The 26,808-nt window shown below is 42.4% G+C and overlaps 1 protein-coding gene across 2 annotated transcripts in view; it reads left to right on the top strand.

Annotated features, from left to right (window-relative positions):
• plxnb1b (plexin b1b) overlaps positions 1–26,808 on the top strand; it is a 176,524-nt gene that overhangs the window by 92,090 nt on the left and 57,626 nt on the right. For both annotated transcript variants that reach the window (XM_074683466.1, XM_074683378.1), the window contains exons 4-6: positions 13,808–13,902; positions 18,694–19,849; positions 26,358–26,540. In XM_074683466.1, the coding sequence (XP_074539567.1) occupies positions 18,704–19,849; positions 26,358–26,540 (1,329 nt within the window). In that variant the 5' untranslated portion in view covers positions 13,808–13,902; positions 18,694–18,703. The remainder of the gene's footprint in view (positions 1–13,807; positions 13,903–18,693; positions 19,850–26,357; positions 26,541–26,808) is intronic.

Genomic DNA, 26,808 nt, shown 5'->3' with positions numbered 1-26,808 from the left:
AGTTTTGTTCAAATCCCAACAGCAAAGTGCTTTTGTGTTCGCTCCAGCTTTGATTGGTCTCCAGCTGGCTCAGGAGCAGTTCAAGCCGAGGCTCAGGAGTACGGTCGTTTTATGTCTTTCCATGTAAAAAAGGTTACACAACACATCACTTCTCAGAAAAACTAATAATGAAACTTAATGTATTGCATAACCTGAGGGGTTGTGTGGTGATTCAGGAGTGATCACTGCTGCTGTAATGAAAAAAAAAAAGAAACGTTTCCTGATGATTACTGTACTTATTCAGCTGAAAATGCTTGAAACATCTTGTGAGCTATTTCAGTTTTTCTAAATAGAGGAAAGGTATGTTTAAGGAGAGGTCTGACCAAAAATGGTGGAATTCATCAAAATCACAGCAAAGCTTTGAAAATCACTGAACTTGGCTCCAAAAACAATCATCACTTTGTTTATCTTCCTCTTGTTGAAAAATCTGTAAAATCATTTTTACCTATTTTAAAATGTGCATCATGTTATCATTTTTAAAAACCTTAATAATCTCTTTCCTGTTAGTTGGTTAGTTGTGCTGTTGTGGATCATATTGCGTTGGAAGTGTGTCTCGCTTTATGACCGCACAACTGCTGCTCAGCTGTAGACGGATGGATGACCACTCTGCTGCTGAAATAGAGAGCTGCAGGTTGTCGGACGTTGAAAAATTCCTGGCACCCGTCCCAGCAGAAAGGTCATTACACGAGGCACCGGTAGGTCTAAAAGTAGCTGGAAGTGGATTTGAAGTTAGTCAGACACAGAGGAGAAAGTGATGGACTTAATGAAGTGAGGGCTGAGCTGATAGGACCGTATCATGAGGGGCATATTCACAAGTTGTGTTAAACCCATCAATAAGTTTATCTCTGAAAATATCTCTGCTTGGAGGGGGGTACTTTTTAGATTTCCAGGAACTTTGGGGGCAGGGTCTGCAAGCTGAAAGTTTCTGAGTGCTTCAGAAAGTATTCTGACAAACCCATCACTGCAACAAAAAGAGCTCTGACACATGGTGTAATGATAGTGTAACTCCCCAGATTTAATTTTCAAAAGAGTGATTGATCAGTCTTATCTGCTGTCAAATCTACAGCACATCAAAAATGAATTTGCCAAACTTAATGGGTTAAGGAGTAACACTTAATACAATGTGCCTGCCTGTTTTAACGCTGACATACCCCTGATTTGGACTTTGTTGTAAAAACTTTGTTTAATGCCCTTAAATGATTGTTTCAAGAAAAACTTAAAAACTCTGAGAAATATGGTTTCATGTATCAACCTTTTTAACCAGTAAGCAGTAAATAGAGATTTTAGACACCATTTAAAGGAGGCTGAATCATTTCTATCACCTCTCTGTTAACTTATACCATAAATAAACCTTTGAGTTTGTTTCACTTGCAAGAAAGCAAGCCTGTGGCACTGAACTGCATGTTTGCATTTTTGTTTATTTTGCATGAGAGTCTAGTCCTCAGCAGGACTGAGGCAGCAGCAGCAGCTCTTGAGAGCTCGTCTCTTTAGAGACCTGAAAAACCCCAGGAACCTTTTTCTTAGGCTTCTGGATGAGGTCACAGGAGTGGAGTCTGCTGCTGTTTCTTTGTTTACATGAGGCTCCTGGTCTCCATCCGAGGACCAGTTCTCTGGGGTCTCAGGACGGGACTGGATGCCTTCATCGTTGACATCAAACTCTCTTTCTCCATCCGAGGACCAGTTCTCTGGGGTCTCAGGACGGGACTGGATGCCTTCATCGTCGACATCAGACTCTGTATCTTCATCCAAGGACCAGTTCTCTGGGGTCTCAGGTCGGGACTGGATGCCTTCATGGTCGACACTGGACTCTCTTTCTCCATCCAAGGACCAGTTTTCTGGAGTCTTAGGATGGGACTGGTCTGCCTGATGATCTTCATCAGACTCCTGATCTTCAGTCATGGACCTGTTCTCTGGATGGTCGGGATGGGGTTGGTCTCCCTGATCATCTTGGTCAGACTCCTCATCTCCATTCATGGACCAGTTCTCTGGGGCCTCGTGATGGGACTGGTCTGCCTGTTCAACGTCAGAGTTCCAGGACTGTGGTTGGAGTTGTAGTCCATATTGACCCCAAAAGAACTCAACACATCGAGAGTCAGAGGGTAGTTCATCCTCACAACTCGATCCGTCAGAGACTTCGCCATGGGAGGAGGGATCCCAGGAGTCAGTGTCTTCCTGGAGACAAGTGTCCACACCTGTGTCTTGGCAGTTGCCCATTTTGAGCTGAGATCTTCTGAAACTAGATGGAAAATGACAATTAGTAGACATGTCAGTTGATCAATGAACGCCTCAGTGTGCTGAACGGTTCAGGAAAATGTCAACAAGTGCAGGTGTGACAAGAGCTCCTCAGTCACTTACTAGTCGCCAAAGACATCATGGCTCAGGTGGGACATCGTTATGAACGGATGCTGCAGAGCTTGATCAGGGGTCAGTCTTAGAGACCCGTCAAGGTGCAGCAGACCTTTCATGAGGTCCACAAAGGCCTTTGTGTCCTCAGTTTCCCCTGCCTCGTTTTGTGGATAGACCTGGATTTGGAGACAGATTCAGGTTAGTTACACCTTAGTCACTCAGTCTTAGAGACAGATCTGTGACTCACACTGATCAGTCTGTTCTCACTGAACCGAGTAACTACTTACGTTCATCATGTCATCCAGTGACGTGGGCAGAATGCGGGAGGTGTCAAGTTCTTCCTCACCGAGTTCCCTCCTCTGTGCGTACTCCTCAGGAGTCTACAGGTAGAAAATACATGTGAGAACTATTTAAAGAAGTCCAACAGAAGTGCTTTAACCACCGTAAACATAGAAGAACATGTTACTTACCACAAGTCTCCAGGTTTCCCAGTTTGTCTCATCTATGGCGAAGAAGTGCTGGGTGTACTTCCCACTCCACAGCAGGTACTCTGCTGGCACACCCAGTAGCTCAACCATGCGTTTCATCTGCAGACAAACGTAAACAATCACATCAGCTGACATGTGGTGGTCCTGTGTACAAACAATGAAGCTGCCAGAAGTAGCCTACATACCATATGATATTCACACAAAACTGGGAAGAAATTTTGTGCGAGGTATAGGAAGCCAAGGATGCAGCCAACCGCCCAAACATCTATGGCTTCTGTAAAGGGCAGCCCAAGTGAAACCTCTGGAGCCCTGAAGAGGGAGGACAAGGATCAAAACAGGGTCAGGGTTTTATGGACAGTCTTTGAAAAACAAGAGGACGAGGGGGTTTGGATGGAAGACTTGAGCTCTGCCATGCAGCATCAACTTACCTGTATCCATAGGGCTGGCACTCCATGCCAGGCTCGACTTCGCTGGCTGGAAAGGCAAGGCCAAAGTCGATCAGTTTCACCCTGACCGACTCTTCCTGCTCCCGGACAATCATTATGTTGTCTGGCTTGATATCGGTGTGCAGGATACCAAAGGTTTTGAGAGCAGCCAAGGCGACAAAGAGCTGCAGAGACACAACAGAGAGGTTCAGTTTTCTGTTGACGGGTCTGGGGTTGGGGGGTCTAGTTGATATGCTGCAGATATGTACAGTAGAGAACTCTCTGTATTCAACATTATGACCTACCTGCTTCGCAATGGGCCTGATCCCACGTATGTGAACTGGTTCCCAGCCGTTATGATCGAACAGATCGTACAGGTTTGCCTCCAGCATTTCAAATGCGAGGCAGGTGTTCTCCATGTGGTCAAACTGTTCAAAAAATTTAACCACGTTGATGGAGTCGGGATCCAGCACAGAAATGGTTTTTAAGATGGACACCTGGAAAGGAAAGAGGAGACATGACAACAGTTCAGTGTACTGTTAGTGCTGTCTATGTTGTTCATAAAAACTGATTTTGATGGTTTGTGGATCCTTTAAAGCCTGTATTTGATTGAAAACGATGCAAAAGTGACATAAAATGTGAAAAATGTCACTTTTCATTTCAAAATACATTTCCAGCAGCATGTTACAAAAGAGTTGGCTCAGGGACAACCAAACAGTGAAAAAAGTGGGAAATGCTACCAACAAACACCTCGAGGAACATCTCCAACTAGTGAGGTGAATTTCTCTCAGAAGAAGAGTTTCACCACTTTGTTTTGAACATGTAACATTAACGTGTGCAACATGTTAACACCGTGCTGTTCTGTGTGAAGTGGTTTCCTCTGTTACGTTCACAGTCGCTGCTCATTTCATACTTGTATTTATATTCTACATATTTCATGTAGTTAAACTGTTTTGTTTATTCTTGTCACACTTTAATTAGTATTAATATGTATTTTATATACTCTCATTGTAATTTTATTTGACTACATACTGCCCTTTGTTACTGTAATTCATTCAATTTTCCTTTTTTGGGGATAAATTAGATTATCTTCACTTAACCTTGTTATCTATCTTATCTCTTCAAATGTTGTGTAAGAATCAAAAGAAGTCTGAGAGTCTACCTCATGCTCAGCGTCCTGGATCAACTCAGGGTCGTTTTTCAGGACCTTAACGGCCACCGTCTCTCCTGTTTGGAGGTTTCGACACTTGGCCACCTTTCCAAAAACGCCCTCACCAATGAACTGCAGGATGGAGTAAGCAGTCGTGCTGCTCTGCAGGGTCTGGCCCTCATGGATCTCAGTTTCTGTACAGAGATAAAACAGGGAGGAACATAATTGAGTGTGTGAGGGGTCTGTTTTAATCCTTTTTTAAATATATATTTTTGTTTATTACAGACAAAAAACCCAAACAAATATTGCAAAGATAAGAAGATGATAAAAATGTGACCAATAAAAACTGAACAGGAGTTCATCAGTGATCAGAACTCAGCTGCCAGTCTGATCTACTCTGTAATACACCAGAAATAAAATTTTACAACAAACTTTCTAAAAATCCTTCAGTTGAAGAGGTCTACAAAAAGCCCTGAAGCCAAACAACCAACTAAGTATTTTTAAGAATGTAACAATCACCAAAGATTTTATTTTAGGACAAAAAAGTTCAAGTTCAGTGATTTTTGAGGTGTTTTTGACTTAAAATTGGCTTTAAAGAACATTTTTCACATTATCTCCAGCAGTCAGGAGGAAAAAAACTCACCAAAAATACCAACCCAACATTAAGATGATTAAATCTAGATGTGTTTGAGTCTTACCAGTTGACATTTTGTCACAGTCACTTTGGGTTTCACAAAGCAAAGAATGAATCTTAAGCTTTGAAATGCTTTGAAAAAGTTGCTCTCAACAGAAACAACAAGCTCTCTTTTTTCTCTCAAAGTCGCCTTCTCTCGCACAGTTTTGGTGAGAAACTGATCAGTGTTTATAATCTTTCCTCAGAGCTGACAGTCTTCTATGACATCACAGTGGAGGAGAACTCAGTTCAAACAGGTTTGAATCAAAACAACAGTCTCCTGCTAACAACATGCTCCTAATGTCCGCCTCTACTGAATGTTTATATTAAAGTTTAACTCATAAAGGTTTTTATTATTATATTTTATTATTAAATTTGTTTTGGGTCAATGTCACAAATCATGTTTCAACAAGGCTCATCATAGCCCAGAATTATGATGTTTTTCTTATTAAATCTCCTTATTTTACAACTTTAATCTCCTGATATGTCATAATCATACCCTTATAATGACAATACTTGAATCTCAGAATATCATGACTTTATTCTCATTAGACTGCAACTTTATTATTGTTATATTATGATTTTAATCTTGAAAAACTACAGCTCAATTCTTTAAATTTTCATGTGAAACTTAAATTTTACTTGGGAAAAGATGAACCATAAACTCAATGATAAAATGTGGGAGACATCTCAGTGATCAGAGTTCAGTTTGATGGCTCAAAGTATAATCAAGCAATACGTCAAAAACAATAATGATACCTTTTTAAATAAATCTAATATAATGGAATACTATGATGGCCCTGAGAGCTCACAGCACTGCAACTTAAGAAAGCACACGCAAAAAGACAAAATACGAGCAGATTAAGAAAAAATCTTCATTTATTTGGCAACACATGCGCAGCATTTATAACATTGCAAAGAACACATCACATAAGAAAAACACTTTTGGGTTCATTAGGAGTTCATTAAACCAATGTAAGCATTAGCGTTAGCTGCTACAGATAGTGGAAGGGCATAGAGGGTGAACTGTTTGACCTGCAGGTGAAAAAATTGAGGACATATTTTTATTTATTGGCCTTTTTGGCCCATTAAGTGATCAATCTGATGACATAACCATATATCTTCTATTATTGTCCCCACACTGTTGATTCTTTAGGTGACAATACATTCATGTCATTTGTTTTATAAGTTATACCTTATAAATGTAGCATCTGGTCAGTTTAATTATAGAATAGAATATAATAGAATAGAAATTGAATAGAAAATACTTTATTTATCCCCGAGGGGAAATTCAGGAGTCACAGCAGCAATTAAGAAAACAAAAATAAGAAAGAGTATAGAAAGTACAAAAAGGTCCATAAGAAAATATATGACAACATCCCGTCCACCACTCTCCACCCCAGCCAGTCTCCACCTCCACAGGGTCCAGGACTGATCCTCCCCAGCAGTCTGTTCAGTCTCTGTCTCCTGGATCCTGTCTGCTCACAGCAGGTGAAGCTCCTCCAATGTGGCGCCGGCGTCCGATGTCAGCTCCGTCAGCCACGTCCGTGAACAGCACGATGCCACTCTACCCTCCCGCAGCCCCTCTGCCGCTGGGCTAGCACAGCTAGCCCGTCCATCCCCCGGTGCTAGATCCCACGTTCCCAACAACGATGGATGGAAGGACAGGTCCACGTCGTCACCTCCCAGCTCACACCCGAGAACCAGCACATCGTCCTCTCCTCCTCCTCCTCATCTTGAGGGAAATCATCAAGCCCTACACTAGTTAGCATTGACATGCTACAGGCTGCTAACAGCTAATTTCACTTGTAAACAATGCAGCCATGGTTACATGTAGGATCTCCAGACAAACACAGGAGAAAAGTAGTAAAAATATCGCTGAGAGTGTCCGCTCCAAATACAAAGATGACGAAAAAGAGACGAAAAAAAAATACAAGAAACGGACAAAGAAGAGAGAGCTACTGCAACAGGCAGCTACTTGGGCAGCGCCTAGCAACGAAGAATAAAAAATAAAAAAAAAAGTATAGCCAACAAAAAAGAGAGCAGCAAAGTCTGGAGGCAAAGAGGAAAAGTGAAGAGCGCATGAAAACAAATGAGTGAAACGGTTCATTTCTGCTACTTTGGGAGTAAAAAGTATGTTCACACCTCAAGACAACTGGCAGGATGGAACTGAATTTTGCCTTCAAGTTCTCTGTCAAAATGTCTGTCCATGTTTTTTTTTTTTCTTTTTAGTAGCAGCACTGCTTCAGTCCGCCCCGCCTCGTCTCTTTAAACCCACAGGAACAGCAGTGAACAGTGGCGAGGTGTTCCTCAGTCACTCCTGGTGTGTACACAGCTCATATATCAGAGCAGCAACAGTTGTGTTGTGGAGGATGTAATTGAACACCGCTGCTCTCTGAGCTGCTAAAGCATCCTTTGTAAACACTGTTTGTTGATGTAAAGGCACTGACTGATTGCAGATGGCTGCGCTCACTCACAGCCTCGCAGAGCCCCATTATTCCTCAATGCTGTGTGTGTGTGTGTGTATGTGTGTGTGTAGGGGGGCTTTGGAGTGTGTTTATTTAAGTGTGCAGAGGAGGACTTCTCATTATAAGTGTGTGTGTGTGTGTGTGTGTGTGTGTGTGTGTGTGTGTGTGTGTGTGTGTGTGTGTGTGTGTGTGTGTGTGTGTGTGTGTGTGTTTATGCTCACAATCATGTCACTAATTAGAAACTTGCTTTATTTCCCCTCCCCCTTGTTGTGCCAGTGAGTGGGTGTTGAATGAGGCATTATGGGTAGGCACTGTAATTAATGGCCAGCACATACTCCCTCCTTCCTCTCCCCCCTTGTTTCCTCCCTTCTTTCCTCTCTTCCTCTTATTCGACCTCTGTTCCTCATCCCATATCTGTCTCTTGTCCTCTCTTTCTCCTTCCTGTCCCCCTTCGAGCTCTCCTGTCCCCTCTTTCTCTGCCCCCTTCTCTCTCTTCCTCCTTTCTTTCCTTACTCCCTCACTAATCTCCTTCCCTCCTTCAAACCTATCCATCCATCCTCCCTCATCCTTGTTTGTCCTTCCTTTCCTCCCTCCTTGATCTCTGCCCTCCATCTCTTTAACTCATCCTTTATCTTTGTTGGTCCTTCCTTTCCTTACCTCCCTCATCTCTGTCCACCCCTCCTTCCTTTCTTTCAAACATCTTTCTCCTTCCCTGTCCTTCTTTCCTCTCCTTCTCTTTGTCTTTCTTCCCTTTCCTTCATTTCCTCTTTTATCTTTGTAATTTCTTTATTTCCTACCCTAAATTATCTTTCTTTTCTTTCTTTCCTCCATTCTTTAGCCCTTTTCCTTCCCTCCTCTGTCCCTCATCTCTGTCCTTTCTGTCCTTTCTGTCCTTCATGTCCTCCCTCATTTCTGACCTTCCCTCTTTTGCTTTCTCCCTATAACTGTCGTTCTTTCCTTACCTCCTTCCTTTATCCTTTTTCTCTCGCTCACTTCCTGCCTTATCTCTGTCCTTTTCCTCCCTCCCTCATCCTTTGTCTCTTTTTTCTGTCTTTATCATCCCTTTTTTCTGTCTTTTCTCTCTGTTTCCCTCCCTTCTTCCCTCTTTCACAGCTTCTGTCTGCTCTTTCCTCTCCCTCCTTCCCTCCCTTCCTCCCCTCCTTCCCTCCCTCCCTCTCTGGTTTATTATCATTGGTCACATTCCATCTCTTCTCAGCGAGCACTGATCCTTGAAGCTAGCACTTGTTTGTGGCCCTTTCCTCCCTCCGTGTGTCCCCTCTTTTCTGTCTCACCCCGTCTTCCCCTCTGACCATTGTTTTTGGTGTAACCCCGTTTTCTGTCTGCTGAAGTTCCTCTGCCAGCGTTTTCTCTTGAAACCTGCTCCCTCCCTCCCTGTCCCTGCAGAAAGTAGGATATCTGAATTAAAAGGAATGAAAGGCTGGACCCAATGAAGCGGATGATGGCTCAATTCACTGTGCCTCTCAGGAATGCTTCAGCCGGTTGGAGTCTTTAGGCTCCAGTCCGGTCCATTTGCAGCAAGTTCAGGTTCCCAGTTCATGGTGTAAGGATTCAGACTGCCCGGCTGGTCCCGTCTGTCTGCAGCAGACCCCATTAGTATCTGTCCTCTCTCTGAACAATACATTAGTACGGGTTAGAAAGAGCTTTTACGTTAATCTCACTTTTCCAACAAAGTGCTCTCCCTCCTTCACTTGCTTTTTAACTCCTTTGACGGCTCAACTTATCAAAAGTAATCTGTTCTCAAAGCTTTGTGGAAACATCCTCCCATGATCCATCAGCCTGGCATCGCCCTCCCAGATTCAGTGAGAAACAATGAGGGATTTGAGTTACTGAGGGGATTTTTGGCTACCAGCTGAACTCTGCCAAGGCGAGGGGAATGAGAGGAACATGGAGCACTGTTACAGTTTCATTTAGCAGAAGATTTTGTCTAATGTGATGTACATACATCAGTATCAGCGTGAACAATGTACTGACCTGTTATGGTTGTGACTTTTCATTGGCAGTGTGTCAGAAAAGATGGAGTTCAGTGAAGCAGGAGCTGTTTCAGGGTTTGAATTTGATGTGAAAAACATCTTGTAGCCAGGTGCAGATCTGAGTTGGAGGAGGACCGGTCACACTGATGTGTCCTGGATCATCTTCAGAGTTTGGATGTACATTCAGACAGAGAGGCCTGTTTCTGTCATGTAGCAGGAGCTGTGCTCTCACACATGCATGTCCAACGTCAGGCATGAGGTCCATCTTCACTCAACCTCTACTTTCATCTTCCAGTCCAATAATCCCAGCACAGACATTAATCATTCCTAAATGATGTGTACAGTTTCTGTCAAGATCACAAACCAAAGTCTATACAGTGAAGTCTCACTAATCTACATTTGGACTGTGCATAGGCTACTTATGTGAAGCTAAAGCTCTGTTTATTCTGCAGAAACTCAACAGCTTTTAGGGCTGACGTCTTTAAATGAATGGATTTATCATGAAGTGAAAATGTGCTTCATGAACATCCAGAGCTCAAAAGCACAGAAGACACGAGAAGGGATAGGTACTGAATTAGGTACTTTCTGGGGTGACAGAAAAAATGGATATATCAAGATCTGATATTGTTTGACAATATCAAAATCTTGATTCTTTGTTGAATTTTTTTTTTCTCCAAATCCTTCATTTCAGTCTTTGTTTATAAACTGGATTACCACTTTTCTCCAGCAGAGGGTGAAATGTTTCTCTTTGACTCACATGATGTGCATTTTATGGGAAAATGTGGTTCCTGATATAGTCTGTAGACAGTATCATCATCATTTAACATTTCCCATGGTCTGGTGTTAGTAAAGAAACAAAAAAAATGAAAAAAAAATAATAATAAAAGAATTGCATTTTAAAATTGAATCGAGAATAGCATATCGTCCCAGCCCTACTAGGTACCAACCCTGTTCCGTGTATAGTACCGGGTACTGATTCATGTAAAACCAAAGGTTTCATGTTTAGGTACCTAAACCCATCTTTGTGACTGTGAGGGAGTGAAAGAGTAGGTAATTTTCCTACTGAACATGAACACAACATTGTAAAGTTACATATTGATAACTAAATGTGTTGAATTGACAAACTTTGAGATTTTATTATTAAACAAATTAATATTTATTATCAGATAAACACTCACAAAAGTACCATAAATTAGCATCGTTAAGCACTGATACAAATTGCCAGGTACAGGGCATCGGTACCGTATCATTTCAAATGTGAAAGGTTGCCATCCCTAGACACAAGACTAGATAAAGGTTTTAATAAGCTCAGAAAAGGAAAAACATGGTGCGTAAAAATTGTTCAGAATGCAAAATAAGAAATATTTGGGTCTATTTTTTTTGTTGTTGTTTGTTTTCAGTTAAAAAACAGTCTGTAAAACATCATGTTAAACAATCCTGATAAAAATTCAAATCCTGATGCTGCCTTAAAAAAATCCTTATGTATTTTCCCCACATCGCCCCCTAATGGAGAAGATCTTTACTGGTCTGAAGCAGAGTTTGCTGATGTTGGCGCAGCACACAACACTACAAAAAACTGACCACTGACCAGGGACAGGTGAGGTTTGATTACATGAGTCTGTAGTGTTGAAACAAGGATGACTTATTTTACAGAAATAACCTAAAAAAACACAAATAGAGCTTTCATATGTTACTGTAATGGTTCATCAATAAGTCATTTGGAGCTGCTAGCCCTCAGTCATTTAGTCAGAGAATTATTCTTGACGAGGATTCAGGCTTCTGCAGGATTATGATGAACCTGGATTGGAAACACGTCCGCTAAAATCAGTTTGAAAATATGCGTCCCTGCTAGTTCCCCTCCCAGATCCAACATAATGAAAATGTAACTACAGGAAAGGAGCAAGTTGCATAGAGCTTCCATAGTTTAAGTCGACTTCCAGAAAATCTGTGCTGAAGTTTATCAAGGGAACATAACCGATCCAGGCAGATGACAGCTCAGAATAAGTGCACAGCAAATGCATGCGTCACTGTGTGTAAACAACAACATCATTTTTTCTTCCTGGTGACTCTCTTTGTGCAGAGAGTGCTGGAATGGAGTGCAGTCCATTACCTGAAAGTACCGGAACATTTAGATAAAGCTATTACAGGCACACATTTCCTCCTCGTCTGTCTCCTCAGACTCTCACCTTCTGACTCGCTGGAGTCACAAAAAACACATGGACTTCCACACGGAGGCAAAATGTGATGTGAATCAAATCAGGAGTCCATTCCCTGGTTCTCATGTGTCTGAAGCTGTGAACGGAGCTAGGTGTGATTGGATTTATGGCTGAGGGAAAGGGGAAAAGGTTGATACCAGCCCAGGTTGCTGTAGTTTTTGGCGATTTGATTTGCAGCTTTCAGTGGAGGGAGAAAGGAGATAAATGACTCTCTTGTTACTCTTGGACAATTCAAGTGACAAAACATAAATATTGAGGATTATTCTAAGTGTGATCCAGCACTTTTATAAAATAACATAAACCCAGCTTTGGGAAGGTGTGAGGTTGATGAGGAAACAGGAGAGCTTTCATGAGCTAACATGCCTGTCATTCCTGTGTGCGCTCCGCTAGGCGCTGGCCGTGGTGCTTTCTCAGGGTTATTTGCATGGCTTTAACATCCTTTTTTTTCTTTTTCTTTTTTAGCAGAGTCATGGAAGAGTTCAGGCTCTCTAACCACAGAGATGCAGCTTCAAAACAAGCACAGAAAAGTTTCCCTCCCAGCCCGCAGAGGTCAGGGTCTGTCATTTGTTTTAGATCTGGTGATTTTGGGGTTCAGCCTCTGAGGCATCAATCAGTCTGTTTAACCTCTGCAGCTCTGCTTGTACTGGACCAGGAGGTAGTTTGACATCAGCGTGGAAAAACAAACATTTGGAAGGAAGTGCCTGATGAGGAGCGTTAGATTTCATCCACATTTTGTTGAAGTTTTACTGATAACAATGATTATAATTATTGTGCCTCAGGTAATTGTTTGTGCGTCCCTTTGTTGGCCTCTTGCCAGGACTTTACCCTCGTTCCCACACAGGAGATTGCCACCAACAAAGCAAGCTTTCTAATGCTCCTATGTGGCAGGGAAAGAGGTGTGTGTGTGTGTGTGTGTGTGTGTGTGTGTGTGTGTGTGTGTGTGTGTGTGTGTGTGTGTGTGTGTGTGTGTGTGTGTGTGTGTGTGTGTGTGTGTGTGTGTGTGTGTGTGTGTGTTGAGGATTGGAGCCTGTTCAGTGGGGTGAATAGTGTCTTTTTCAGTCTGTCTCCATCTTTTCTCCTCTCCTCCACTTTGGATAAGCTCACTGGAGATCCGCCTGAACTTGAAGAGATAATCCCGCTTCTGTGCCAGGGCGGGAGCGCGGAGACGTGATGGAGAGGTGGATAGAGAGAAGAGTCAGATCATAGGGAGGGAAAAGGGAGATATGCTGCACACTGTGTGTGTTTTAGCAGCCATAAATAGAGGAGACGTCACAGTATTTCTCAAAGGAAGCCGCAGCAGAACTTCAGGTGCCCAAACAAGGGAGCTGTACCCCTCTGAAGGTTCTCATGCCATCTCCTTTACCTCACACCAACTTGTTTTTCTGGCACCCTCTCTGAAGCCAGAGGGTTTTGTACCTTGTATCCTAGCAATGAGGGGGGATTGTATACTGGGACAGAGTGTGTGTGGCTCTGAAAGAGCTCTTGGACTGACACTACTCGACTTGGCCTCTGCTGAGGGCTTTTCTACGAGCAGAAACGGATGTTGCCTGTGAGACATAAGGCTGACAGGAATTTTAATGGGCAACAGCTTCCCACGAGGTTTGAACATCAAAGTTTGTGTTTGTCTCGTAGCCGTGTCCTCCGAGACGATGTTTGTCATCTCAGTGTTTGTAGAGTAAATCTTTTTGCGCTTAGAAAAACTATCAACGCTGCAGTACAGCCGAGGTTTTATTTTGAGAACAACAGAGCTCTGGGACACCGGAGGTCGACAGGATTCAGCTCAACACTGTGTTTAAAATCGTGACATTTCAAATGCTAATGCTAGCTCAGAGTGTTGGGTTAACACATGTCCTGTGGGGCTCTTCATGCTTGTTTTACAGGATGGAAAAGGCCATCTGCTTTTGAACTTCTCCTGTTGAGTTGAATTAAAGTCACCCTAAAAGTATCTCCTCAGCTGTCTTGTCACATCATTGACTGATACATATTTTCTTCTCTTTCCTTTGTGCTGCAGGTGTTGCAGGTGTGCCGAAGAATGAGTTTTTAAGCCTGAGCTTCTGGGAAGTCAAGAGGTGGCATGCCTCTGTGAAACAGCACCGGGAACAAATGGTAAGAGGCTGAAGAGACAAAGTTCATCTTGTGTTGTGTCATCTGATCAAAGGTTGAACATCATTGTTGTTGCAAGTAGGGATGGGTACCTTTCACATTTGAAACGATACGATACAGATGCCTGGTACCTGGCAATCGGTATTGGTACTCAAAGGTACCAATTTTCTGTACTTTTTTGTGTTTATGTGGTAAAATATATCAGTTTGTTTAATAATTAAGTATAGATTCTTTTCAATTTCGCATATTTATCCTTCAATATATAACCTTGCAATGCTGTGTTCATATCCAGCATGGAAAATCTCCTACTCTTCCATTCCCTCAAAATCACAAGGATGCATTAAGGTATCTAAACATGGTACCTTTTGATTTTACATGATTCAGTACCCGGTACTTTTGACAGGATTCGGTCGGTACCTGTAAAAGTACCTAATTCGGTACCCATCCCTAGTTGCAAGAATAAAATCAAGAAATAATATCAGAAAATCTTAACATGCAAATTGAAACATCTAAATAAGCAGCAGTGAAACTGAGCAATGGGATAGGTTTTTAACTGCAGGTGTTTTTTCTCAGCACAGAGTGATGTATGAGAGGGATAAGCCTCGGACAAAGTTAAGACTGGTACACATTATAGGATTCTTCAAAACTTCACGTATTTAGAGACCACACACTTGATGATAACAAAAGACAGATCACACAAGATCTCTGTCTTCTGATCTTATGATGTGTGGTGTGCACTCTGGAGTAGGGATGGGTACCTTTCACATTTGAAACAATACAGTACTGATGCCGGTACCTGGCAATTTGTATCTTACTTTTTAGTGTTCATGTGGTTATAAAAATAAATTTGTTTCATAATAATATTTCTCCTTTTTTTTTCAGTTTAACATATTTATTTTTCCGTATATAAACTTGTGGTGCTGTGCTCATGTCTGGTTTGGAAAATCATCTTCTCTTCCACTCCCTCACAGTCACAAGGATGCGTTTAGGTACCTAAACATGAAACCTTTCAATTTCACGTGAATCGGTACCTGGTACTTTTGGCTGAATTCAGTCGGTGCCTATAATAGTACCTAATTTGGTACCCATCTCTACTCAGAAGGACACCACACACTCACTGATTCTTCAGCAGAGCTTTAGCTTCTTCACGCCCAATATTCCAAATCTTGCATAGTAAAATGTGATTTCAGTGTAAACAAACATAACGAACAAAAGAGAAAAAGCAATGATGTTGTTTTCAGCCTCTAAAATTTCAAAAAGAAACACAAAAAAAGAAAAATGATTAAGGAAAAATTGTAGAGACAACAGGGATGTGGGCTGTATAAATGATAATATACGAGTTGGTGGTGAGTAAAGTCGTCAGAAGTATTACAGACAGATTTCTTACTTCCTCTTTGTTCAGTCAGCTGAGTCAGCTCACGTCGTGATTGGCTCTGCTCCAGTACACCTGACATTACACGCTGTACCTGCTCGGCTCTTCTCACAGTGCCCCAAACACTACTTATTTCTAGTCGCAAATATTAAACATGTTCGTTATCAATGATCTTTCAATCTGAGGCCTTTCGAGCGGCTCCAAAATCACTCTTAACACACCCCACACCACAGGAAATCAGACACAATGTAATTTGCAAACATCAGAAAATCAGACCTTTGCTTGCTTTGATCGTATGGGGGAGATAAGAACAAAAATCAGCCCAACTCTCTCGTAGTGTGTACCTGCCTTTGGACTAAAAGCTTGGTTTAGACCGTGTTTAATAGAAGCTTTAGTGAAAAGTAAAAAGACGAAAAGACTTGGTCTGATGATCTTTCCTGTTTGAGTGATGGTTGTTTGGAAAACTGTCTGATGAACGTAGAGGGAGGTTTATTTTGCTGAAGTCGTCCTCTTGAGGTTGTTTGAGCCGCTCAGTGCCTCTCTGTTCGGTCAGTTTCCAAAAACAGACATTTGGTGTGTGCTGATCAGAGTGTCTGCTTAAAGTTTGACTTGACATCAGGGGTCTGTCAAAAGAGAAGATCTCTGCAAACATTAGAGACTGGCCTCTCAAGCAAAAATACAGTGTAATAGTATCATAACCCGGCTTGTGATCCAGGACAAAAGACGAAGGAGCATGATCAACAGACTTACTACCAAAACTCATCAGTTTAGATTAGATAATTGTTACATGAACTATTTTTTTATTGTGGAACATAAGCCGCGTTTCCACCAAGCAGTCCGGGTCGGTTCGTCTCGGTACGGTGCGCTTTCAGCGGCGTTCTCACTGACTCATCCCGGGACGGATCCCTAAAAACCGAGACGAGCCGTCCCACTTTTTTGGGACCCTTTTGTATGGGTGCCAAACTGAACCGATCCGCTCTCGGGAGGTGGAGCAACACACTGCTGACGGTTGATTGGTCAAAAGAATCGTCACTTACCCCGACAGCGGCTGCATTTCTCCTGGCGGCTAACAGACTTGTCTGAAACAAAGCTTGATTGCACTTTGTATCAAAGAGCTACATGACAATCACAGAGAGGATGAAATGCTGCATGTCTTCCATCCGTGCTCTTTGTTTACTGTGTCGCGTTTTCTTCTTTGTTGGATTTAATAGCGGGGTAAGCTGCTACGGCGTCGCGCTATTGTTTAACAGCTGCGGCTTCTGGCATCCAGCTTACACGCCGCCCACCACGAGAGGGCACAGTTTGCTGTGGAAACGCAAACGGGATGAGACTTAACTGTCCCAAACCGTACTGAACCGACCCGGACTGCTTGGTGGAAACGCAGCTTTATATTCAGCTATTTTCACATCCCAGGCAATCTTCAGCAAACATCAGCTGGAATGATATCAGAAGTAGCTTCTTATTTTAGGATCATTCAGTTCAGGAAAGTTGGATCTGAGATCAGCCTGTACAGCCTGACTTCTGGTGATCCAAGAGTAGCTTTCTTAACTTTTTACAAAAGCTTTATTGTTTACTTGATTACGAGTTGCCTCTGAGCTTAGTTTGAGGTTTGTACCCTCTGCTTTAGGCTGCTGAATTTATCAATTCTAAACCATCTCTTGTTTTTCATTCGGTGCCAGGATCAGACCAGATGTTGTCGGTTAGTCTCCAGTGAGTCAAATGCTGGTTTCGTTATCTGTTGTGCTTCACTTTGAGGGAAAACAACAAAGAATCTCAGGCACTCAATAACTTTCAACATTTTCCAGGTCTGTCCATGGCTTCTTGGCATTTTTTAAGTTTGTGTTGTCATATTTTTTACTAGAGGTTACTGGGGATGGGCACTTAAAGCTTTTACTTGATACTTACCAGGAACTACCAGGCAAAGTTGTTGAATTCTTAGAATAGAGTAGAATAGAAAATACTTCATTTATCCGTGAGGGGAAATTCAGAAGTCACAGCAGCAATCAAGAAAACTAAAAGTAAGAAAGTGTATAGAAAGTGCAAAAAGATCCATAAGAAAATAGATGACGACAGCTTGTCAATCATTCTCCAGTCAGCCAGCCTCCACCTCCACAGGGTCCAGGACTGAGCTTCTTCAGCAGTCTGTTCAGTCTCTGTCTCCTGGATCCTGTCTGCTCACAGCAGGTGAAGCTCTTCCAACATGGCGTTGGTGTCTGATGTTAGCTCTGTTAGCCATGTCTGTGAATAGCATGATGCTACTCTGCCCTCTGGTATTCCCTCTGTTGCTTGGTTAGCACAGCTAGCTCGTCCATCTTATTGGAGATAGATCTTCCGTTCCCAATAACGATGGATGGAAGAACAGGTCGATGTCGTCACTTCTTTGCTCACACCTGAGAACCAGCACGTCGTCCTCACCTCCTTCTCCTCACCTTGTGGGGAAACATCAGGCCTTGCACCATTTAGCATTGACATGCTACAGACTGCTAACAGCTGATTTTGTATGTAATCAATGCAGCCATGGTTACATGTAGGATCTCCAGACAAACACAGGAGAAAAAGTAGTAAAGATATCACTAAAGACAAAACCAGTTTGGTGTCCATGACCAACAAATGAACCATACAAAGTAATGATCCACTACAAATGCAAAGATGACAAAAAAGAGACGAAAAAATTGCAAGAATCGGATAAAGAGAGAGCTGCTGAAACAAGCAACCTCAACCAACAGGGCAGCGCCTAGCATACTTGTAAAATAATAAACAAAAAAGTAAAGAAAGAACATATTTTGAATGTAGGAAAGTAAATCTTGGCTCATCCCCAGTTCTTCCTGGGGGGTGGAATCTGCCGAGTAAACGGACACGCAGTTTGTAACTTAGGCAGGTTAATTGCTCGATCAGCCTAGATACAAGTGATGATTTATGGAGACAAGTGTTGAAGTCTGCTGTTTCTCCGGCCAAGCCACAGCAAGAGGCATCCTTAAAATTTCCCCGTCATTCACAGACATGATTGTGCCAACAAGCAGAGACAGTAGCAGTACAAAGAGCGCCACATGCAGAGATAATCAAGCTGCTGACATCCTGATGACTTACAGTACCTCCGCTGACAGGCGTGACGTGTATAAATCTCATGCTTTCCCTGCAGCCTGGTCGCAGATGGTCCGTGGTCTCATTCTGGTCTGTGGCTCTGTGAAACCGTCTAAATCAAAAACTGTAATAAAACTTTCTCTTTCACTTTCTTAAATGTGTGGAGAACAGAAAATAAGCTCATGGAGATAAGTGAAAAGTTCAGATTACAACATTTACGTGTTGGTTTCTGGAGCTTATTTTAAGATCATAAGAGGAGGGTGTAATAAGTCAGTTTGCTGACATGTAACAGAGAAGTTCCTCTGACTTTCTAACCCTCTGTCTTTTCCTCTGTCCCTCAGCTCTGCCGCCATGCCTCCGGGGATGGTGCGTTGTGTTTCAGCGTCAGCAGTCCAAACGCTGCTGTCTCTCCTGCTGCTATCTGCTGCTTGGTCCTCCACCTCACGACGTAGTGGTGTTGTCGGAGCATCAGACCCCTTCGGGCCTTACCCCACCTTTATCCGAAATGACACTCTGTTTGAGCACTTGGCTCTGCATCCAGACCCTGCCGTGAGCCGTGTCTACGTCGGGGCCCGGGATCACCTGTTCCAGCTGGACCGATTCCTCCAACCTGAGCTCCAGGATGACACGGGACCCGTCACAGACAGTAGGGACTGTTTACCGCCTGTTACTGAGACCAACTGCCCTCAGGCTCGAGCAACAAGCAACCACAACAAGCTCCTGCTGGTCGACCCGTACTCCATGGAGCTCATCACCTGCGGGAGCGTCAACCAGGGCATCTGCCAGAAGCGCAGTCTGGACTCTGTGGATGTTGTACTTTTCTCTTCAGAGCGACCGGTGGACACTCAGTATGTAGCAGCTAACGACCCAAACGTCAGCACGGTGGGGCTGGTGGTTCGCTCTCACCCTGACAGGCAGCCTGTGCTGTTTGTTGGTCGAGGTTACACCAGCAGCCATCCGCCTATTTCCACACGAAACCTCGCCCAGGAGCCCATCTTCTCCTACGAAGAGACTGCCAAGTTAGCTGTGGTTGGCCGTCTCTCAGAATACGACCATCATTTTGTTGCGTCGTTCGCCCACCGTCAGCACGTGTACTTCCTCTTCTACAGGCGGGATCTGAACTCACAGTCACGCGAGTACAGCACCTACGTCTCTCGTGTTTGTCTGGAAGACCAGGCCTATTATTCCTACGTGGAAGTACCTCTGACGTGCCGATCCAGAGCGGGAAAAGTTTACAACCTTTTGCAGGCCGTGCAGCTGGGGCTCACCAAGGACAGTCAGGGCTCGGGGACGCTCCTCGGCGTCTTCTCCACACGTTTGGCTTCATCGACTCGGCCCAGTGAGGACTCCGCTCTCTGCATGTTCAACCTCGAAGACGTGGACCGCAGGATCAACTCCACCAGAGACCTGTGCTACACACAGATGGGTAAAGAAGGTGGACTGGAGGCCGCCTACATCGAGTACGAGGTCAAATCCAACTGTGCCACCCTGCCAGAGGTAAATTTTATAACTTTGTGGTGTAAAGTGTGTAAATTGGAGGAAGGGAGGTCTAGGCATCAATTAAGAATGAGGGGAACTTTACTAAATCTGGACATTGATCAGTTTGGTCTTGTTGCTGCCTTCGTTTGAGTGTCAGAACAGTCAGAGTATTATTTGTGTTCATCTTCTGTTTTTGAATGAGGTCTCTGCATTTAGATAAAGACAAAAACATAGTGACTCATAGGGGCTGTGAGGAGTTTCTAAGTGATCTTGAAAAAGTCTCTCTTCTAGATATATGCCTGATCATAATCCACACTTTAAAATGAGATTATCAACACCAATATTACAGGTTACAAGTTATTTTGAAATGCTCCCTTTTAGCTTCCCAATCGGGTCGAGCAGGACCGGATTGATTTCAAAGTCTCCATGACAACACCACACTGGCTGATAAAGTTTCTGCTGAAAACAAATTCTGTGATTCATTTTGTAGTGATGGTGGACACAGGAGCCTAACTGACAGACAGAAAAAGGACAGAAGAGCAGAAGAAAGATAAACAGGAGAGTGATACAGCCCAAGCTAAAGGCTAAAACACAGGAGCTAAACTGTTTGTGATAATGTTTACTCTAACCCACAGTCAGCAGTTATTCTGCAGTGGTCTGTTCAAACTTGAGAGTCTATCAATATAATGAAGAGTGAGGTTACGTTAGCTCTGCTTGGTAGATGACTGGAAGGACATAACCAGGATTTACTGACATTACACATTACAGACATGTTTTAGAGCAGTGGAATAGCTGGTCCGTGAAAATACTGTCTGACATTAAACTGGTCCGTAGCACTAAAAAGCTTGGGGACTGCTGTTTTAGAGCACTGGACTGTCAGCTGCGCTGAATATGTCAGCTAGCTACTAAACTACATACACACTTCCAAAGTTTGCTTGTTGTCACGTTGCAAACAACAGCGCTTACATTACTGTACTGATATTTACAATACTTGGTTGCACAGTATCTGCTAAAAAGTTGTCTTGAACATAGAAAATTAGTTCCACTCTGAGCTCCATTCATTTCCAAAAACAACACACACCTTGTTAAAAGTTGCATCTTCACGACAGTGTGCGTGAGACTCCAGGCCAGAGGGTGGCGCTGCAGTCGCATTAAAAGAGATCCTTCTCAGAGTATTTTTAAACATTCTTGTCCATAAAACGCCATAAAAAGCCAAGAAGAAGAAGAAGAAGAACATTTTTGTAAATATGAAATATACAGATGGCATCACAATGTCACGTCTGATTCACGCTGTGGGAGGAAAACTAACCATGAGCTTTTACGCTGAAGAGCTGCTGTGATCCCCTCTGCACTATGAATAAACTAAACAAGCTGCGTTCAAAGTTTCATTTATAAAAAAAAAAAAAAAAAAAAAGAAGCACAAATCAGAGATTAGGAGAACACGTTTAAAATTCATCTTATGGCAAAACACGAGTGACTTTTACCTTATAGTCACCTTATCCAAAAAATCTACACATTTTTTCAGGGGTCAAGTCGATGTTTCAATGTTTTTACATAACTAGTTTCTGGTTTCTCAGAGAATTACAGCTTGTTGTTTCAAATTTGAGTATTAAAAAAAAGAGTTTGAACCAAATCACTTCATGACGCTCGATGGTTTTCCTCTTTTTATGACAAGCTGTCTAATAAATTTGATACACACTGTTCCACATTATCTTGAAAAAGACACAACCCGGCTGCACAGCTTTAGAAATAAAGCCAACATGTACGACTATAAATCAGATAATTACAGAATAATTTGATAAAACATAACGATACCACCGAATCTTCTAAAATCACTCTTCATGTCCCTAATAATGTGATGATTTTGGAGCTGAGCAGACGACTGAGGCACTTCTTCTCACTTTCTCCAGTGAAACCGCAGAGTGGTCAACACACTGAAGCAGACAGCAGTTACACAAATCCCCTCCCATGTGTCACTGTGTGTAATTGTATGTTTGTGAGCCTGGGTGTTACTGAAAGCTAAAAATGACTGCCCACAGGAAAAAGAATGACCTCGGCTTTACAAGAATGAGCTCAGTGTCCACAAACTTGTGGTTTTATCTTGAAGATTTTTTTTTTTCTTTGGATAAAAAAAGTTCACATAAACAAACGGCAGAGGAAAACGGAGAACCGGTCACTGAGTGAGTGGCCCAGTTTTCTTGACATCCTTCTTCTTGTTTTCAGCGCTGTGCTTACAAAAGAACATGATGTCCACTGTTTTTTTTTCTCTTGATGAAATTTCCCTCTCTGAGTCAAATCTTTCATCTGCCAGAGCTGGTGCCGTGCATCTGAGGCTGTCCAGGCCCACCGCCTCCCCCTTTTCCTACAGTGCAACCTTAGAATCAGAGATCACCAAACTCAATTAGACATTTTAGTAAGAGAGATGTAATGCAGTGGAGGAGGGATTAAATCAGATCAGCTCTGTCATAACACCAACTCTGGAAACCATGGCTTGACTTGGTGTGCATATAAACATTGCATTTCAACAGACATCATGTGCTACTTTGACATCCATCTCTATCATCACTTCCTCCTGTGTTTAGGACGCTGAGCAGCGCTGACCCTTCGACCTTTAGCAGCCGCGTACGACCGATTGGCTGGAGGGGAGAAGGCAGCGCGGGCAGAGTAATTTAATAGAACTGCTGGTTAGGGAGGGATCGATCGGCGGCATTAGGCGTACTTAGTGGGGTGGGGTTGAGGGTAATGTTTAACAAGGCCTGACAAGGGCGGATAAAGACACACCCCGCAGAGACGAGACTCAGAGGAGAAAGAGGATAAGACATCGGAGGCATACAGATGCTCAGTGGAGCAGGAGATCAGGGGCAGAAAGTGAAAGAGATGTAAAAGCTTGACAGATATGATTACATCCAATCTTCCTCTGATCACAGCCAGGTCATTATGACTGGTGTGGGTAAAACTGTCCCTTTTTTAAGTTCAGTTTCATACTTTAATGTTACCTCCCTGTAAAAATAATCAACACAAGGCAGGCTGTGGGTTTAATTTAATTCATTACACATAAGTTTGTTGCTTCATTTGCTCACTTCTGGTCAGCTATGGTCCAGTTACTCAGTTTCCTTCCTTCCCTTTTTACAAAACACCAACATCTGAGGTTTGGTCCATACCGAGAAAATCTGTCATACTATAATGAGGAATCAAAAACTTGCTGCTTGGACACTGATTTAAACTTCAAACTTTTTTGTCTGTTTACAGCAATAAACTTAAATATTCAAAGATATTCTAGCCCAAAATGTGTGATCAGACAATCGCTGCTAAACATTTCGTATCTTGAACTGGAGCTACACTTTCAGCAGCTTTATACTCTTATCATCATTGGCATTCATAATTACCATAATGAACTAGGGATGGGTACCAAATTAGGTACCTCTAAAAGTACCAGGTACCGAATCCTGTCAAAAGTACCGGGTACTGATTCACATGAAATCAAAAGGTATGGTGTTGAGGTACCTAAATGCATCCTTGTGACTGTGAGGGAGTGGAGGAGTAGGTGATTTCCCATACTGGACATGAAAACAGCATTACAAGGGTTATTATTGAAGAAGAAATTTGTTAAATTGAAAAAAATATATATATATTTAATTATTAAACAAATTGATATTTTTTACAGCATAAAGCCAAAAAACTACTGAAAATTGGTACTGATTAGTACTGGTACCGATTGCCAGGTACCAGGCATTCAAATGTGGAAAGCACCCATCCCTATATTGAACTGAGTATAACACCATTATTTTTCCTCAAAACACACCTGAAAACAATGCAAACAAAACAGTGTTCAAGGTCAAGCTATTAGTTAACATTCATCACATCAGATGACTCCACAATCTGTGGTGGGAGTGTGCCCTTCATGACTGAAGCCAAACAACGCTAACCACTCATGGTCAACAAAAGTTGGTCAAATGTAGGACACATTAACCACCATGAGGCAAAATTATTTAACAGTTGTGAAGCAGGCATGAGATATAGAGTCACAAAGTCTAATATCCAAAAAGATCATCCTTGAATGCAAATATGCGTCATCTTTCCAATCCATTGCAGGTTTTTATATGTTTTATGGTATTAAATACTAACACCTTAAGTGCTTGATTAGCATGTGATCAAATTTTATTTTATTAAAATCCAATGATTTTAAGAATTTAGCTTTAAATGATATTCATTAATAGTTTAACGTAAGTTGTGAAAAAAAATGAGTCCAATATTCAAGCCATTACGGTAATCTTAAATCAGTCCTCCTTATCTTATCATGAAGATCAGTCATGTATCCTAATTACTTTGCATGCTAATGAGAGGGATAAACAAGCTGGTGTTTACAGTTTCACACTCTGTAATGAGAGTTATTTACGCTGAACCGTCTCCTTGTTTTAGACTCCATCTGTGGCTTTCCTGATCCTGGAGACTGTTTACGACACAAACTGTAAACACTTGTTACCACTTTGAGTGAAAACACTGAGTTTTTACTAATCCTGGATTTTATTTTAAAAGAAGGATGGATTATTTTCTCTTTGAATGGGATAACACTCCACCCCCGTTATGTTTTTTTGTTCTGTTTTTTTAAGTAATGGTCAAAAACGGGGGAATCCAATCAAACCATATGGCTGAAGAGGGGAACAGTGATGAGAGATTTGGAGCTGAAAAGAGATTTACAGTGTCATTAAGATGTCAAATCTCAATTGGATCCCTGCACAAACAACACCAAAGAAGCCTGATCCATGGTCAGACTCTGCGAGGACCGTCCATCTGCACTGAGGACACACTCTCACGCAAAGTCTAAGCTTTTGTTATTGGTGATCAGGACTGCAACCAAATATTAGTGTCCCAAACACAACTGTAGTCAATCTTTCTTGTTATCTTACTCCCCTGTGGTTATTACTGCCCCTGAGAGTTTCAGGCTAAATGTCCAGATGATTGCAGCGGTCTGCGAGGTAGCACGAGGTATTACAGTGTAATCACAGGCTGCCGTCAGCCGGGGCGGTCAGCCTTTAAGCTCCCAGGCCGGGTTCCAAGACAGGACGTCATAACTTCATAACTTTTTCAGCAGTCATAATGGAGTTCTGAGCTATTCTTAGCATCCCTGCTTGTTTTCCTCTGATGGTCGAGCTCTTATAGACGGATCAGGTCTCCAAACTAACCTCCTTGTTAATTTGATCGATCCCCTGAGGCCTGTTGTTGGCTGTTTGGACAGTCCAGAGTGATGCAGACTAACTTTAAAGCTCGTCAGTCGGGCTGATTGTGTAAAAGAGGTTCAGCATCCTCTGTTTCTGAGGAGCAGGCCAAATAAGGAGACCTTTCATAACAACACACCATCCAACTGCAGCAATCCATCAGAGCCAACTGGAGCTTGAACAGCCCGCAGGTTTATTGCCTCTACTTCCTATTGTTAAGATAAAGCAGTGACCCCACTGTCAAAACTTCTAGTGGAAAATAAATTTCCTCGGACCAAAAACAACAACAATGCAGCCAGAGCAAAGACTCCCTACCGCCAAACTGTGGGAGCAAAAACAAATTGTCTTTAGAGTGGAGGAGTCAGTGGGATCCAGTGATGGTTCGTTCCCAAAGCCCCAATCCCTTCACAGTAAATCCTGCCTGGATTTTACCCTCCACAAAAGGAGCACTGCTGCTTTATTTTTGGTAACCAGCTTAGTTGCTCAGAGATGAATAACAAATCACTCAAAGGGGTTCTTTGGTACAAAACAAGCCACACACTTTAAAATTAACACGCAGTGTGATGTGTGGTGTATTGAGACTTCATCTTTCTGCATGCTTAGGAGGACTGGCAGCCCCTAGCTCAAAGATTATTTCTGATTTGTGCAAAGTTTTAAAAGAAAAAAAAAGAAGTGATGCTTTGAATCAGTCATTCTAAAGAAATTCTTTAAATTGGGTTGTGTCATTTGGCTGGGCAAAAATCCTTTTCTTTAATTCTGAATGGGATAAAATATTGTTAGCATGTAGGTACAAGCCTCCCCAAATAAAAAAATGAATAACATAATTCCATTGTAAATAATCCTGCTCAATTTTCCTACAGCACAGGAAGAAATTAGAACAGGAAATCTAGGGAGAAATATCAGGAAGTCTACTATAAGCGGGTTTATGTAATTTATTCCCATGTCTGCTGACGTAATAGACTGGAAGATGAAATTATTTAGATATTAGGTTGTGCTTCTATTACATGAATTATGGTAAGACTCATAAAAGTCAATCCTTAATATATTGCTGCCCTGATTCGTCTTTTTTGTAACAAAAGCATCCAGAAAAAGTTAGTTTTTTTAGTTTTTTTCAGGGGAAAAAAAAACTATATTTCTAACGTTACTCTTTGAACAAACTGTGTAATTGAGTTTTGTCATGACTATGTGATGTAGGTTTATGTAGATATGATCTTTACGGTAACTTTTTCCCATGTTTCCAATCTTATGCTTTTGAGACAACATGCTCCCTTCATATAACCCCAAACATCCTCTTGTTCCTCTTTATCCAGAACACTCTGGATGCGTACCCCTGCGGCTCGGACCACACCCCGAGCCCGATGGCCAGCAGGAGGGCTGTGGAGGCAGAAACCATCCTGGACAGCCCGTCGGCTCGTCTCACTGCGGTGGCTGTCAGCGTGAGGGCGGGACATACCATCGCTTTCCTGGGGGACTCTAAGGGGAACCTGCACAAGGTAAGATGGTCTCACAGATAAGGGGGCGTGCAGGGACAGGCTGTACAGAGAAACCCTCAGACCTAGATCACTGACACACTGTGCTGTGTTGATGTGCTAACTGTGATGCTATGCAGAGATTAAGTGTTTCTGTAAGACATGCAGTTATAACCTGGCATATTTTAGTACATGTGTCATTATTTTGAGCTCAGACCAGATTTGTTCTTAACTTTTTGAGGTTTTTCTTCCATAGCTGTAATACCTGTCCCTGTAGAGTCAACACAGAAGG

Source organism: Halichoeres trimaculatus, unplaced genomic scaffold, assembly GCF_033239565.1.
Source record: "Halichoeres trimaculatus isolate MK-OKI-2021-1 unplaced genomic scaffold, fHalTri1.1 fHalTri1_scaffold_1, whole genome shotgun sequence".
In the NCBI taxonomy this organism is placed as follows: domain Eukaryota; kingdom Metazoa; phylum Chordata; class Actinopteri; order Labriformes; family Labridae; genus Halichoeres; species Halichoeres trimaculatus.
This window is presented reverse-complemented; position numbering and strand designations above follow the sequence as displayed.